At 41.1% G+C, this 16,212-nt stretch overlaps 2 protein-coding genes across 2 annotated transcripts in view; one reads left to right on the forward strand and one right to left on the reverse strand.

Annotated features, from left to right (window-relative positions):
• The window catches only part of LOC114360478 (nose resistant to fluoxetine protein 6), a 55,591-nt gene extending 49,353 nt beyond the window's left edge, over window positions 1-6,238 (forward strand). The window contains exons 6-13 of the mRNA XM_028315200.1: window positions 128-235; window positions 568-760; window positions 1,710-1,875; window positions 2,216-2,295; window positions 2,413-2,638; window positions 3,073-3,247; window positions 3,943-4,085; window positions 4,786-6,238. Of these exons, the coding sequence (XP_028171001.1) occupies window positions 128-235; window positions 568-760; window positions 1,710-1,875; window positions 2,216-2,295; window positions 2,413-2,638; window positions 3,073-3,247; window positions 3,943-4,085; window positions 4,786-4,914 (1,220 nt within the window). The 3' untranslated portion in view covers window positions 4,915-6,238. The remainder of the gene's footprint in view (window positions 1-127; window positions 236-567; window positions 761-1,709; window positions 1,876-2,215; window positions 2,296-2,412; window positions 2,639-3,072; window positions 3,248-3,942; window positions 4,086-4,785) is intronic.
• Window positions 6,239-6,474: 236 nt separating this feature from the next.
• Window positions 6,475-14,036, reverse strand: LOC114360479 (uncharacterized). The gene is made up of 6 exons (XM_028315201.1): window positions 13,950-14,036; window positions 10,853-11,010; window positions 10,486-10,615; window positions 9,938-10,094; window positions 7,953-8,095; window positions 6,475-6,916 (listed from the first exon to the last, which is right to left on the reverse strand). Exons 1-6 carry the CDS (start codon window positions 14,034-14,036, stop codon window positions 6,797-6,799), a joined length of 795 nt encoding a protein of 264 aa, XP_028171002.1. The 3' UTR covers window positions 6,475-6,796.
• Window positions 14,037-16,212: the final 2,176 nt, after the last annotated feature.

A 16,212-nucleotide genomic window follows, 5' to 3' on the forward strand; every position in this document is an offset into this window, starting at 1 on the left:
TTTTGGAGTAAGTATTACCTCGTTAATTGATAGGCTTTGTTGAGGCTAAAGAGATCTTTTCACGAGTAGATAGGAACGCTAAACCAAGTATACGTGAATTTTGACTTAATTCAAAAATTTTTTGCAGGAAAATCTATGTACAACGTGAACAACAACATCGCAATCAACAGCACTCATTCGGAAGAACGGTTGACTGGGGAAACTGCGTCTACCACTGACGATGAACTCAAACTAAGTAAGTAGTTTTACATACGCGAGTAGGTTCCCAAGATGTATTTTTCGTAAGATATCCTCTGAGCGAACCTATGATATGACCTAGAGTGTAGGTGAACCTCTGATGATGATTTTTGTAAGAAAAATATGATAGTTCTTCCTGCAAACTTTATAAGATCACTCTGTCCATATTGGTAGGTGGATATGAGGGTTGCTTCTAATTAGCCTATCTAGAAATCTTCGAGCAAGGCCTACTCGCATGTTCAGCAATAGACGTCTACTTAAAGGCAGCAATGATGTTGTTACGACATTTGCCAGTATATTCGTTATAGGACTACAAAAATCTTTCTCCAGGCATCTGGTCCGAGCTACTGCTGTCGTTCTCGATGAAGGCCAACATCCTGCAGATCTTCGACCAGAGCGTGGGCGCCGACACCGTGCCGGTCGTGCACGGGCTGCGCTCGCTGTCCATGGTCTGGGTCATCTTCGGACACACCTGCATCGTCGTTTTCAAGGTGAGATATTCATTCAATCGAACGAAGAATTTGTAAGATTCTCCTAACTTTGAAAGTTTCTTGACGATGTGCATTTATACCCATGGAAACTCTTGGCTTGCATCTCTCACCTGATAAAAATTACCTGTCTGAAGGTGGAAATGAGCTTCACCCGGAATTCTCAGCTATATAATAAATAGCTATACATATTTATATGGGACAATATTATTTGATCCTCTAAAAACTAATTGATCTTTTTTGTATGTGCACTTTTAAAAATAAATGATGTTTTTTATTATATTTTATCTTTATTTTAATTATTGGGTCTATATTAGTTGATCTACGGATAAATTATGAATGATCTTCATTAAAGGTAACATAATATTTATGTTTAACATACTCTTTTAATATTTGGTAAACAAAAATAATATTTGATCCTCTTTTTTAGTTATTGATCTTTAATTTTGTTAATTTGATGATTTTTATTTCAAGTTTGCCTTCTAATATNGAAAGATGAATGAATGGGGGCGTAGCTTAATCGAGCGTGTGTGTGCAAACAATTTAGGCCCTTAAGGTGTCAAGGCGTCCGAGTCCTCGATAGTACATGTTGTAATGTAACAATGTTGGTAGACCTAATAAATAAATAAATAATGCCGCTAAAAGTTAAAATTTTGAGGTGTTTCTCAGCACTATCCAATTTGTTGATCCCTTTCACGTCCCTATTTAAGGACGTAGCACATTTATCAACCCGGAAAGGGATCGTAACCGTATCAACTCGAGGCGGTCAGTATTCTTTCTTACACTTATCCGCACCATAACGTAAACGCCTCGCCTCGCGGTTACAGCGCGCGAAAGGCGATGACAGCTCACGAAAGGCAAAACGGTGTTGATTCCTTTCCGAGTTGATAAGTCTGCTAAGATCTTTATACGTCTTGACGCTGCTTCTTACCTCTCTGTTTGCTTGTTGACTCATAATTAATACCGCATCTCCCATATCCTCAGGCTGACAGCGCCATACCTGTTCATGCTGGGCGTAGTGGAAGTGACGATGAAGTGGTTCGCCCACAACGCGGTGTTCGAGCCGCCGGCCATGGATCACGAGACTTGCCCGCAGTACTGGTGGCGCAACCTGCTGTACATCAACACGCTCTTTCCCGTGGAACAGATGGTAAGGGGCTACTTTGTGATGATAGGCACCTGTCACTACTATCAGCCACTGCTGGGCATATAATTCTTTCATAGAACGCATGTGGTTATGCAATAAACGATTGAGTATTGAACGCCACAGTCTACCGTATGAGTTACTGGAAGTCAACTGCAGGATCTCTCGCATAAAACGCCACAGTCAACTGCGTCTTCCCGCCTGTGGTCAGCGCTAAAGAACCTTTCATAAACTGTTAAAATAGATGTAAATTCTTGCCGTTCTTGTAAATATAAAAAAATTAAAAATCTTGTGCGCCTACGTTAAATTCCGTTTATCAAAACTTTACAATCTTTTATTGTTTCAGTGCATGTTATGGAGTTGGTATCTCTCTGATGATACTCAATTTTATGCTGTCAGTGCTATCCTACTCATCTTGGCAACAAGGTATGATCACACTAACACTATTTACAGTGTGAGATATTACAAAATAAAAATTTTAATTCCACACTATTTAATTTTGATCCTTTAGCAGTAGTTATAGTTGTCTTTGTCTTATTCCAGCCACTTCAAACTCTCCGTCTCGCTTACGGGAGTCTTCTTCGTGTCCTCCCTATTCACGACAGGATACGTTTCCTGGAGCAACGAGCATATTCCTAACAGCGAAGACCCCTTCACACAGTTCGATAAGATCTACGACAAGCCCTGGACGAGATTGGGACCCTACCTGGTCGGAATGGCCACTGGATGGATCCTGTTCAAAACCAATTTGAAGATCAGAATGGGCAGGGTAAGACTGAAATTGTTTTAGTTGCAGTCTTGTAATTTCTAGCTCCACCTAATTCATTTTTAACTTAGGCAGAATCTTATCGATCCCGTGTTAGATCTCTATAATATTTGTGCTTACTAGCACAAGCAACATCTGTTGCAGGAAGCTCCAACAACTTGTTACTGAACTAAGTTAAAGAAATAAATAAACGAATTTGAAAAGAATTATAAAGTCAAATTACTTTTAGGAGCGGGCACCCTCTAAGGCAGGCTCAAAGGCTTCGCCTACTAAATTTATGCGGAGAGAGCAAAGACAAGCTCTTCTTAATTTGAAGATTGACAGTTCGTGTGACAATTTATCAGACACTGCGATTTGATTGGCCTCCGTAAATTCTTCTGTATTTCTTCAATCTTCATCCATTCTTTAACATTTCTAACACAAATCTACATTTCCAGGTATGGGCGGGCGTGGGCTGGGCGGCATGCACGGGGATGCTTCTGTTCCTGATCTTCGGGCTGTACCAGACAGAGCTGGGCGTCGCCAGCGCGGCAGTCTACAGCGCGCTCTCGCACTCGCTATGGGCGGCCTGTATCGGTTGGATCATCATCGCCTGCTCCACGGGATACGGAGGTTTGTAAACCTTCTTCTATACGCTCATGTTCTTCTTGGATGGATATGCTTTACAGTGTATGAGTGTGTTCATGATATTGAAATAAGCTTCAAAATCTGAGTCCGCAACAAATAATCATGCATTCTGTGAATTTGCAATTTCAGATCATTAAACATATTGTTATTTTAAAGGTAATCCATTTGCAAGGTCAAGCATAGGTGTTCATTTTTTATCTTCACCTAATACAATTGCAGCGTCATCCATAAAGGGATCACATCATCATCAACAGCCCTTTACAGTCCACTGCTGGACTATGAGCCGAGGGTTTTGCCATAATCCCCACGATTGGCAGGCGGGTTGGAGATTGCAATTTAAAAAAATTATGTTTTTCAGAGAGCGCTGCTGCCCGTTCTCTGTTTGATTTTTATTTTTTTTTTATTTTTAAACTTATATGCACTTAGAACGATGTACATAAGGCGGACTTAATGCCGATGAGATTAAAATTTGATGTGTAACCCCTAAAGGGATCACGTCTGTCAATAAGTGTTATCTTTACGAGACTTCAACATTTTCCGATGGACTCCCGCAAGGGTCAATACTGAGTCCTTTTCTATTCCTCGTCATTAAAAGTTTTTTTTTCCTACAGACTTCCACAGGGCTCAATACTGAGTCCATTTCTGTTCCTCTATATTCAAAAAATTGTTTCTTGTTCCAGGCTGGGTCCGCAGCCTGCTGGCGGCGCCGGTGCTGTACCCGTTCTCGCGCGTGACGTACTGCGCGTACCTGGTGCACCCGGTGGTACTACGCTACGTGGCCATGCATCTCACGCACCCCATCCACCTTGGAGAACTGCTTGTGGTGAGTTGCTAACTCGATCATCATCATCATTATCAACAGCTCTTTACAGTCCACTGCTGAACTATGAGCCTCCTACACTATAGTGGAGGGTTTCGCCATAATCTCCACGCTTGGCAGGCGGGTTGGAGATCGCAGTTTAAAAGATTGATGTTTTTCAGAGAGCGCTGCTGCCCGTTCTCTGTTTGATGTGTAGTCCCTAAGTCGCCTCTTACGACACACCCGTGGGAAGAGTAGGGGTTGATGACAAATGTACTCTACTCTGCCGTCACCACATGGCTTGCTAACTCGATAGTTAAAACATATGGAAACACAGGCTTTAGTAAACCTTGTGTCTAGCATTGGGAGTCCTTTAAATCCTTCATTTGCCTCTTGTATGTTAGGAAGGGTCGTGCACTAAATGACTTGATTATGATCAAAATACTCGCAGTTTCTGCGACCAACATAGTCACCTAACATCAATCAAATGAGTTCAAAAACTTATATTCGTCTCCATATTAGTAGAGTGAAAAAAACTCAGAGTTATAATAGCGGAAAGCCAAAATGAAAACAGAAGATAAGCGACAGGTCAGAAGACTTTACGATAAAGGGCGTGAGGTTTTAACATTATCCCCGATTTAAGGATACCGATACCAAAACGGCAACGCCTATGACCGTGAAATTATGAAGTAAACCAACGCTAACATACCTTCATCGTTTCCAGTTCGTCCTGTTCCTGGGGCTGACGGTGATATCGTACGTCCTAGCGTTCATCATCTCCGTTGCCTTCGAGGCTCCCATCGTCACCATGCTGAAGATTGTCTCCCCACAGCGTAAGCCGCATCGAGTGTGACGTCACCGACTGAAGTGACGTCACCGACCGAAGTGACAATGTCTCGAAAATACTCCTCGAGAATGCGCGATAGAAATGTACCTATAACTTTTTTCTTTTATCCTGGTTCTGCCTGGCCAGTAACTTATAAAAAAATATTGTTTGCACTTTTTGTGCTATCGTATAAGGTGTTCGTGATCAGGATCTTGACATCAATAAGGGTCTTTTATAGAGAAAAATAGATTTACATTTGGACTTAAACCATTTTCATCAAGTTCAAAATGTGTTGGCAACAATTCAGCTACCACCAGGTTTTAGGCAGGCAGTTTCAGGGGACTCTCAAGACTTGTATAACTCACAAATTAGATAGAGTATGTTCTCTCTACTCATACTATGTTCTCAGTTCTAAACTAAAAGCTAAACCAAGAATACTCTTTCACAGAATGAACTCCTATAGTTGGCTTAAATATTTGAATTTCAAATGGGTGGGTTTCATGACAACCAATTTACAAATATAAAGTGACAAAGTTTACCAATAATTAAGTAAGCATATGCTACGTGCTTACGTGCTTAGGCGTCTACATTTCGTACCTGTATTAGTGAAAATTGGCTTAGTACTTGCCTTTAAGTAAGTAAGTACTATACTAAATAAATATATTTTCGGGACAGTTGGTTAACCAAATTAAAAACTTGAACTAGTGTAGATTTTTATATTCAACCCAATGAAATACTTGAGTTGGATCTCAGAAACAACAAATTTCTTTTTAACATATTATTTAAATCGATATTAAAATAGCGAGTAAATAATCGTAATGAAAATTGGAAGCTTTACTTTGAAAATGTTTGTGGTGTTAGATTTTCGTACTTAAATTAAAATTTATTTTACTTTATTAGGTCAGATGAAGGCCAAAGCATTCGAATGTGAAAAATGTGAATATGTTTTGCTCATTTAGATACTAAATTACGTATTTTATATTATTTACCCTACAAATATAAAATGAATGAATGAATGAACGTAGCCTGAATGAAATTGCAAAGGCATGACAAAATGTTATAGTGTATGTGAACAGTGAATGGTACCTACTTTAATCTTCTTTATTATGAAAATGTAAATAAGTCTGTTTTAATTAATTAGATTATGTAAATAAGTTGTAAATATTAAAATTCGTAAGTTTATACTGATTTATTGTTAAGTCTTAATTTGTAAAGTTTTATATTGAAATAAATATGATAAAACTAAAGGTACATGTTTCTTAAGTACAACCTTATCACTAAGACCTATATATTTTATTTATACTTATACAAACAAGTGATTCAGTCTTCATAAAATAGGCATAAAAGTAAGTATTTAGAGAAAAATATCTCAATATCTTTATCTATGCTCGGGATTCTTCTTTATTAGAAGTTGTCGTATGTATAGACAATTTCACTATTGTAACTCAATACATCAGGCATATCTTTAAGTATGCAAGTAGCATTATATGCTATCGTTATTGATTCCACAAGCATTGATAACTTTCGACCACTTCACGATTGACAACGTCAAGTGCGTCACCGCTGCACCGTCAAAATTAAATGTAGTTTCTTAATGCAGTAGTCAGCACATCAGACTATACATTTTGCTAAATAGCACGTATTACAACTAAATATGCCACAATATATGTCTTGTTGTGCCATAGTCTGTACATGATCGCTCATATGGTAACGTCATATGAATTTTGGCACCCTCCTTGACTAAGTTACAAACGTGTTAGTAATTGTATTATCCAAATCGGCGGAAAATTCACTTCGGCGTGGCATAACTGTAACAAAAGTCTTAAATCTAGGGTCTTGATTCGCGAGAGAAATAGAACAGCACTTATCTCATACAATTACTGGCGCCATCTACCGGAGCGTGTAAGCACTACACGGTAGCGCAATCGGAGAGTCGTCTCAGCAGGCTGCAGCAAGGCATCTCCACCAGCAGTGATAGGAATAATGCCCCGATGATTGTTAGCAGGGTGGTCCCGGCAAAGTATGCCCACTGAAAATAAACATTAATAATACTTATAAATTCCCATGCCTGATTGATTTACTGTGGCCGCTTTCGAATCACTGAGGGTAAATGTTGGAGTAATGATAAAAGGTATTTCGCCAGGAGTCATGTAGGTTTATAATTTAGACAATAAAGACAATTATGTGTCAGTTTATATCAATTTGCATCACATTCCATGTTTTCTTTTAAATATTTTCCTCGTTGGATATCTGATTGATCGATCATATGATCTAAATCTCACCAGGCAAGGGGTCGACCAACTTTTGACGTGATTTCTGATTTAGTATTATCTAACTAAAAGAGACGTAAATCGAAAGAGCTGCAGGTTACCGACCGAGCCCTGCCTACTGGCTAAAAATTTTCATCACTGGCTGAGTCCACACTATCAACCGTATCGTCAGGAGTGTACCCAGCTACTCACCACGCATTTTGCACTAGAGAGAAGTCGAACCTTAACTTCGGACTCCTCCTATCTTCTTCTGATTAATTTCGTTGCGGGTCCAATGACAATTTAACTTTCCCCCGGGACAAACTTGACCTTCACTGGTTGGGTTTTAATTGGCGGTCAAGCTGTAGATCCTGGCTACACAGCGGTGGGAACGAGAGGTGGGAATAGTTCCACTACTCACCACACAAGCGGCGTGCGCGCTCAACGCGCTTCTAGCGGCTAGCACGAGCGAAGTAGAAGCATGCCGTACGTCAGCCGGCTCAGCGCTGCAGCGGCGGTGGGAAAGAGAAGTGGGAATAGTTCCACTACTCACCACGCAAGCAGCGTGTGCGCTCAAAGCGCTTCCAGCGGCTAGCACGAGCGAAGTAGAAGCATGCCGTACGTCAGCCGGCTCAGCGCTGCAGCGGCGGTGGGAAAGAGAAGTGGGAATAGTTCCGCTACTCACCACACAGGCGGCGTGCGCGCTCAACACGCTTCCAGCGGCTAGCACGAGCGAAGTAGAGGCATGCCGTACGTCAGCCGGCTCAGCGCTGCAGCGCGGTGGGAAAGATAAGTGGGAATAGTTCCACTACTCACCACGCAAGCAGCGTGTGCGCTCAAAGCGCTTCCAGCGGCTAGCACGAGCGCGCGCGCGACGGGCGCGTGAAGTAGAAGCATGCCGTAGCTCAGTCGGCTCAGCGCTGCAGCGGCGCCGCTGTCCAGCAGCTTACGGGCTACAGCTGCGAAGGAAAACGAATGAGGCAGAGGCTTAACTAGGCGAGTTTTACGCGTTCGCATTTCGTCACGAATTCAAAAATGGGTATTCATTTTGTTCCATTCGCAAAATAGTCACACTCAGATAAAAGTTGTTTAACATTTTCAACCTATAGCCTGACCAAGAACATAAAAACCCTCGCCATGTTGCGGAAAACTAATGGTACTAATTTCTTTTAATGGCAACAGTAACTAAAAACTTCATTGACATGTCACCTTGCATGATTGTTGTCAAAGTGTAAACAAACTTTGTTTTAAATGTGTGCAATTGATTTTGTGAATTAAATTGCTAAAATATTTTTATAGTCGTGAAAGAAAAGTGGTTCACGGTGTGTTAATGTATTTGTCGAAGAGAAATACTAAGGGTTCGGACAATATTTTCATTGAATAATGTTTCCGACAAAGGTTGTCAAATTGACTGACATGTTTATCGTATAGTACAGTCCACTATGAAAATTAGCTGTAGTCTGTTTCAACTACCCATTTTAAAGTTTTTTGTTACTTTCTAAGTTTTGAATTTTATGGAATTGGGAAAGAAGTACCGAGTTTGAAGTGTTCATGAGCAGACATTGCAGTTGAATATTCAAGTTCTGAATTTGATTATTGATGAATAATAAAATAAATCCTACTAGCTCGATTGATGGTGTCATTTAATTTATTTAAACCAGGTTACCTTTAATAATATTTTTCGTTCATTTATGAAAATATCAAATTAGCCCGTAATCCTGAATCCTGATACATAAATTTAGCCTATTAATTTAACACATGTACGACTGTACTCAGTGTTGCACTATCAAATGCAATTGAAGCGCCTCTATGCCAGGGTTTTTATGTTCCTGGTCAGGCTATAAGACGGTGTCTCCAATCGCTGCACTACTATACTATAATCGGTGGTGGATCGTTGCCACGTCTTCGTACCTCGTGGCTTCTATACTATGTGCGGTGTGACGTTCTATACGGTGAACACGGTGCGGTCGATGTCACACGCTGTAGGAGTCCGGTCAATACGGTATCCGAAGTCGCTATGCTATACGGTGTCCGAGGTCTATGCTGTAGTCGTTGTACTATTCACTATGCGCTCTTGAGACTCTTGAGTAGACTTCGCTGTACTATCGGAGACTATTCTCTTCGCTTGACTATGAGAGACTATGCTAGGTTCGGCCCGGCAGCCGGTTTATATACCCATAAAAGCCCGCCTATTTTCTGGAACAATTCGCGGTCCGCCCGTATTCGGGAAAACACAAGTACTTACTCGAACTCGCGGGAGTCGTAAACTAACTATAAGGTGTCCGGATATGAACCTTATTGCGTATGCGCTAAGGGCGGTTATCGCGGGCGCGCGTGCTATCGCTGTCCTTTGCGCGCTCGCGCTGTCTCTGTCTTTTTTGGTACTTGCCGAGTGCCGATGATTTATTACATATCTATAGCTATAGTTGCGTATACGTATTTACTGCGGTTTCTTTGATCTTTTTAGGGTTCCGCTCGGCCGATTTGTAGTCGTCCTGCACAGTATCGGTCTGGCTCTGGGAGATTCGTTGCGGAAAGAAAAATGAAATGCAGCACAGGTTTGGACGAAGATTCATCCAAGAGCACAAGGCATTGAGCAAAATATTTTTGAGATTGACATGCGTTTAATAGCAATAGCACTCACAAGCATAATTGGTGGAGCAGACGAGGGTGGGCCACAGTAGAGCGAGCGGCCACGTGAGGTGCACCCAGGCCGCCAGCCAGTCCAGCGCCAGCCACGGAACCAGCGCTGACGTCAGCAGCGTCGATGCTGACGCTGACCACAGTCGTTTGAAACTCACAGGCGTAGTTAGTGGAGCAGACGAGCGTCGGCCACAGTAGAGCGAGCGGCCACGTGAGGTGCACCCAGGCCGCCAGCCAGTCCAGCGCCAGCCACGGAACCAGCGCTGACGTCAGCAGCGTCGATGCTGACGCTGACCACAGGCAAGACGCCGTCACCTGGGGAACGACAATAAAATACATTTGTATTTCCAAATCTTGTTCTTTTTTAGTCCCACAGACGCGAATTTCACAAGTGAAACTACTTTCTAAAGTTTCCAATGTACTTTACATGCTTTTTCGCACATGATTAAGATTTAGCACATGCATTTGACATTATTAAAAAAAAATTAGTTCATTTCATCATAAATTAACATTTCTTTAATTTTATTTTAAAACTGTGAATGAATATTAATTAATTGACTCTGAAATGGAAGAATCATACCTATGATTCACCACTTGATATTTTTACGAGTATTTCAGGGCACTCAATTTGAACCACTATTGTTCATGCTCAAGGATTTTCACAAATGAAATACAGGTATTTTATAAAAACAAAGGGATATACTACCTTAGAGAACGAAACTCTCCCGTTGGTCCTATGCACCATCCATCCAGTAAATACGCCGATAAAGTAGGGCACCACCCTCGCCCAGGGTCGTTCAATTATGGCAACGTATGCTTCGTATAAGCCGGGCAAACTGTAAAAACATAATTGTTATTAATACTTGTTTCTTCTCTAAAGGAAAGAAAAGGGCGACTAAGAGCCAAATACACGAACATCAGGCCGGCGGTGTAGTGTAGACCAAATCCTCCAAAAACCATTTGCATCTGCTAAATTAGAGAGAATCCTGCTCCTGTAGTGGAGACCAAAATTTAGTTTGACTAAATTATCTGATGATGATCATTATCAGCATGTGGTAAGAAAAGTCACTCACTGCTGGCCGGAGTCCGCGTAGGCGCTGCTGACGTTAGCGGCGCTGGCGGCCACGAGCGCGCCGAGAGTAACAGCCACGGCCACGCGTCCGCGCGCGCCCGCCCAAGCTGCGCATAGCAAAGCGCCCGCCGCGTGCAGTGCGTCATGAGACAGCGAGCACTAGCATGCACTGGACACTCACTGCTGGCCGGAGTCCGCATAGGCGCTGCTGACGTCAGCAGCGCTGGAAGCCACTAACGCGCCGAGGGCCACTGTGCACCCGCCCACACTGCGCATAGCAAAGCGCCTGCTGTGTGCAGTTAGTCATAAGGCAGCAAGCACTAGACACTCACTGCTGGCCGGAGTCGGCGTAGGCGCTGCTGACGTCAGCGGCGCTGGAAGCCACGAGCGCGCCGAGAGTAACAGCCACGGCCACGCGCNGTTTTGAAGTTTCATAATTGGTGTGGAAAATGAAGGAAAGATTATTATTTATTCACAGAGAAAGTGTGGTACAAAAGTACTCTCTCTATATTAATGAGAGTTCATCTTATCTTACTAGCTAGTAGTAGCCTACAAATTATATACGTACTACGTAATAAATGTATTGAAACTTATGTACTACCTAATTATTGAATTTTGTTAAGGTTACATGTTTCAATCACCGTTGCTATATTCTGTTTGTTATCAATTTAGTAAGTAGATGGATTGTGTTCTCCATAAAGTAGATACGTAATTTCTTTGTCAATACCCAAAATACTAACGATTTATCCGTCATCCATCGACAAATTATATCGATGTCAAATTCTCTCACATCCCTTCTCCCCACGATGCGGATAATTTTAATATTCTACCCAGCAGTCGATATTGGGGTGGTCTAGGATGAAACCGGTTTGGGTTACAGTTTGCGACTCTGATCAAGCTTGTATTTTCGCTTATGTATTCAATTACTGCTACATGGATACTTGGATTTGAATTAGGATAATAACTGGGCAAATTAAAGTTTGGCCTGGGTAAAGCCTGGTCCGTGAGCACGTAGAATTTTGTCCAATGACCCCAAGCTACCCCGTCGCACAGTCGCGATAGCAGTATAATTACACGCAAGCGATAAGGATGGGTAGCTTGGGGTCATTGGACAAAATTCTACGTGCTCACGGACCAGGCTTTAGTAAGATAAACGATCATCATCATCATCATTTCAGCCACAGGACGTCCACTGCTGGCTGAACATAACATAGGCCTCATCAATGATTTCCACATCGCCTCATTGGTAGCGGTCTGCATCCAGCGCCTTCCTGCTACCTTTATGAGGTCGTCGGTCCACCTTGCAGATGGACGTCCAACGCAAGATAAACGATAGTACTACAAAATTGGCGTAGCAGTTGCCTAATATAACAAATTGTTATCTTTGTGTATAAAAATACAAATAAAACAGGATTACACCCAACCCAAAATTTCCCAAATAAAAACAATTTCCCCGAATATGATACTAAAATTTCTCAATCTGTGATACTGAAACACAACAACATACTATATCAGCAACCTGAGACGCAATTTATTGGCAACACAATCGCCGTGGAACACGAGCCCATAAAATGTTTACGTTTACACCCCCCCTACCCCCTACATCGCAAATCGACTACGTGTAGCTTGTTTTGCCGCCGGTACTAAGGGTTTTATTGAGATTGGGATAATCTTACGTCCCTAAGGACTGGCGTCCATTGCAGTCGTCGAAATTTAAACTATATCTTTGTGATATTACGGTACTCTATTTGTCACTTTAAAACCTTTTGCTTGGGGATTCCTTCAAAACAAGCTTTTCAAATGTTCTTTATCAGCTAGCTTTAGCAGCTAGGTAACATAAACTGCTACGAATTATTTATTTTGATATCAATAATAAATTGTGCAATCGCGAGCACAACAGACTCTAGATTTTTGTTGCAAAATACTGCTAAAAAATTGCTACAGTGTTTGCTTTATGTTGCTGTCATAACATGCATTGTTGCAACAATGAGCATATTAGGTACTATGATGACTATTTTTTCGCCCGATTTCCGTAATCAATCATTCATCTAAACCCATCTAATTTTGCCTGTCAACTGTCAAATTTCAATCTGGATTAGTGTTTTTTGGTTCCCAATAATGTAACAAATAGTTATTGCGATCTGCGCACGCAAAAGTTAAACAAAACCTAACAATGATACGATTAAGAACCCCTAAGTTGATTTTAGAAGCAAAAGCTAGAACTCGATCTAGTTTCTCTCAACACTTTTCGGTTTTCCAATTTTAGAGCTAGGTTTTTGCTGTGTCACCTACTACGTACACACTGAATCGGCTACGTTACAAGTTTGCTTCTTTTTGTCCCAGTTGCTAAACGAATTGTATGTTTTTAGGTTACGTGAGTAGTCTGCATTTGACCCCTATCTCTATTTTCGTATTTAGGTATACCTTTCGGTGTGTAACTAAAACTGATACTTTTAAATGTACTTTAATTTTCGAAAATAATACTTTGAGATAAATCATAAATAAAATGAAATAAGTATCTTGTTCATGTATTAAATTAATGTTTTATCATTTGTGAATTAACTAACTAGTTTCTGATTATGGCAGTAGTTATTACAACAAACGTGGATGGCTGCGTAAATTTTGACTTGTGTCCAATAATTAGTTTTCTTTCTAACATAAAAAACGGGTTTTCCATACAAACTTCCATCCAAAATTACCCTTACTTTTTCGTAACCTAGGTATCTTTCTCATAAGTCCCATCTAATAACTTACTTTACATAACTATTACCTTCAAAATTAAACATCTTAAACTACTTGATTACTTTTGTATTACCAACCACAATTTCCCACAATTTTGGGACCAACGCGTACTTATTTGCCTAAAAGTAGGCGCACAGCACACCGTTGATTTTTAGTTGGCCGATAGTTGTGCCCTATTTTAAATTGTATGAAGAATCGGCCAAATCGAATCGGCGTAGTGTGCGCACTCCCATACATGCCCATGCTGATCAACTGCCCGACTAAACTATCGGCCGACGAAAAATCAACGGTGTGCGCATACTCTAAAGGTTACCCAACAAACAAAATCGTTTCCAAATCCTCTTGATAAAACTTGCCAAGTGTATTTGAAGAACAGAGTTGTATCCAGTTTTGTTTGCGAAGCCATCGATCCTGAGACGCCAGATGTCGAGATGAAAAGCCATTTGGGCTCGCTTTGAATTTTAAGAAGATAAGCTTACAAAGGGAGAGATCAAAAATATCAATTTGCACGCGGAGCTAATCTTGATCACGTTCAGGGAATGTATGAATAAGACTTTATGTTTTTATGGTACAATAATGTGAGAATGTAAAAATAAGTGTACCTGGAAGCAGGTATTTATATCTTTTAAGAGTATTGAAGATGTTGAAAGACGAAAGAAGTTAGAAAAAGTTTTAAAGCGTAAATAGCCCGGGTGTCGGGTCGGATCCAAGGAACGCGGGTTCGATCTCCGCTGCGCCGCTTGTGGTGAGCCCAATCATAACATAAGCATATTTAGCTAACCACGACGAGTTAGCGGGATTAATAGCCTAATAATTTATTGAAAATTGAAAGGAAAAATAAGCAACTTGAAAAAATCGAACTGCCTAAGGCGGGACTCAAACCCACGACCTTCCGCTTGCCGGGCGACTGCTCTTCCAACTGAGCTACTTACACTGGTTTTCAAGTTGTTCATTTAAAATTGAGTTTGAGAAGCGACTCTATTCGCTAAGAAATTTTAATAACGATTAAAAATAAAAAGTCCACCAGCTCGCACTAAGCGTTTCGCTAATGCTTTGATAATGCGAGCAGCTAAGGACTGGAATTCGCTGCCTGCTACTGTCTTTCCCGAACACTATAATCCGGGCCTCGTCAAAGCCAGAGTGAATAGGCATTTACTAAAGCCTGGTCCGTGAGCACGTAGAATTTTGTCCAATGACCCCAAGCTACCCATCCTTATCGCTCGCGCGTAATTATATTGCTGTGTGCGACGGGCGCCCGCAGTGAGTGTGCGAGCGCGACAGCAACAGAATTACGCGCGAGCGATAAGGATGGGTAGCTTGGGGTCATTGGACAAAATTCTACGTGCTCATGGACCAAGCTTTAGGCAAGTAGTATGTACCATCCTAGTCTGCTGTGCACCTCACTTAACATCAGATGCGATTGCAGTCAAATACCTGCCTTGTTCTGCATTAAAAAAGCTTTTGTACATTTCTATGCAAAAGACTACTTAAGTAAATGACTTATTTCCTGGTAAAGGTTTTAGTATTTTTGTGATAAGCCAAACTGGAGTCACGGAAAAAGACAATAAGTTCTAAATGCTAGAATATTATCTAACGAAGGTACATTGTTGTATCCATTGTTTCCATTTTCACAGCATACCGTTTATAAGTTATTATTTTAGTTGCGTCAACTATTTCACAAGTTGCTAGTTTACTTAGGAACGTTGGTAGCTGTGGTTAGTCTTAAGTACACTGGCGAAAAGGAATTTATACACTTAAAACGGATATTAGACTTTGATACAAGCGCATAAGGATCAACATTCAACGGAATATTATACGCTGACAAACTTTCAGCTGTTATAAAATGACGTAGGTCTGGCTCTTAGTCTATACATAAAATTAAATGTGTGTTAAGCTATTTACTAACAAATAGGGACATATTTTATGAGACCCAAAGTTTATCTTTTGCCTGAATACCACATGAATACATTCTGTGGCGGTCTTAGGGCAGGCTGGGTACGTAGTTACTACAACTGTACCCTGTTACAATCGTACCCAATCTCCCCTGTGAGCTTTATAAGTAAAAGCTTTTTTAAACAAAAAGCTCCTTTCGTTTTTCATGCTTTTATTATTGTTGCATAGCGTGACAAACTCACTTTTTCCGTTTTAAACTTATTATTAGTTATGTCCAAGGGTAAATCTAACTACTCGCGTGTCAAATGAAATCAAGCTTTTCCAGTTTTCATTTCATTTACCGTGATTCTTAAGACTAACTTTTGCCCGTGACTTTGACAACTTATTGTATTCTTGAATCTACCTTCACTTTTATAAGACTCTCGCCCGTATTCACAAACGATGCTTGCTTAAGTGAAGCAGCGAATCGAACGCACAGCGTTGAATAGAGCTCTATGATTGGTACGTGTGTCACCTTGTGCGTCCACGCGCACTGTGAGACCTCATAGTAATGTTTGTGAAAACGGGCGTAAGTAAGCCTAAGTAGGTACGAGTAGTTTCGTTAGTTTCAATCTGATGAAGTCTACTGCTGGACAAAGGCCTCCCCACGCATTTCCAAAACGACCGATCTTGCGCTACCTGCATCCAGGTACAGTCAGTCAAATAGTTAGTGACAAACATTTACCA

The sequence above is a fragment of the Ostrinia furnacalis genome, unplaced genomic scaffold, assembly GCF_004193835.3.
Source record: "Ostrinia furnacalis isolate ACB-3 unplaced genomic scaffold, ASM419383v2 OfSCF5051, whole genome shotgun sequence".
Lineage (NCBI taxonomy): Eukaryota > Metazoa > Arthropoda > Insecta > Lepidoptera > Crambidae > Ostrinia > Ostrinia furnacalis.

Coding starts and splice junctions, on each gene's coding strand:
- LOC114360479 (XM_028315201.1), bottom strand. CDS start 14,036: ATGGCTTTTCATCTCGACATCTGGCGTCTCAGGATCGATGGCTTCGCA. Junction 10,616..10,852: donor TACGCGGACTCCGGCCAGCA/GTGAGTGACTTT, acceptor ATGTTTTTACAG/TTTGCCCGGCTTATACGAAG. Junction 10,095..10,485: donor GGAGAGTTTCGTTCTCTAAG/GTAGTATATCCC, acceptor GTCGTTCCCCAG/GTGACGGCGTCTTGCCTGTG.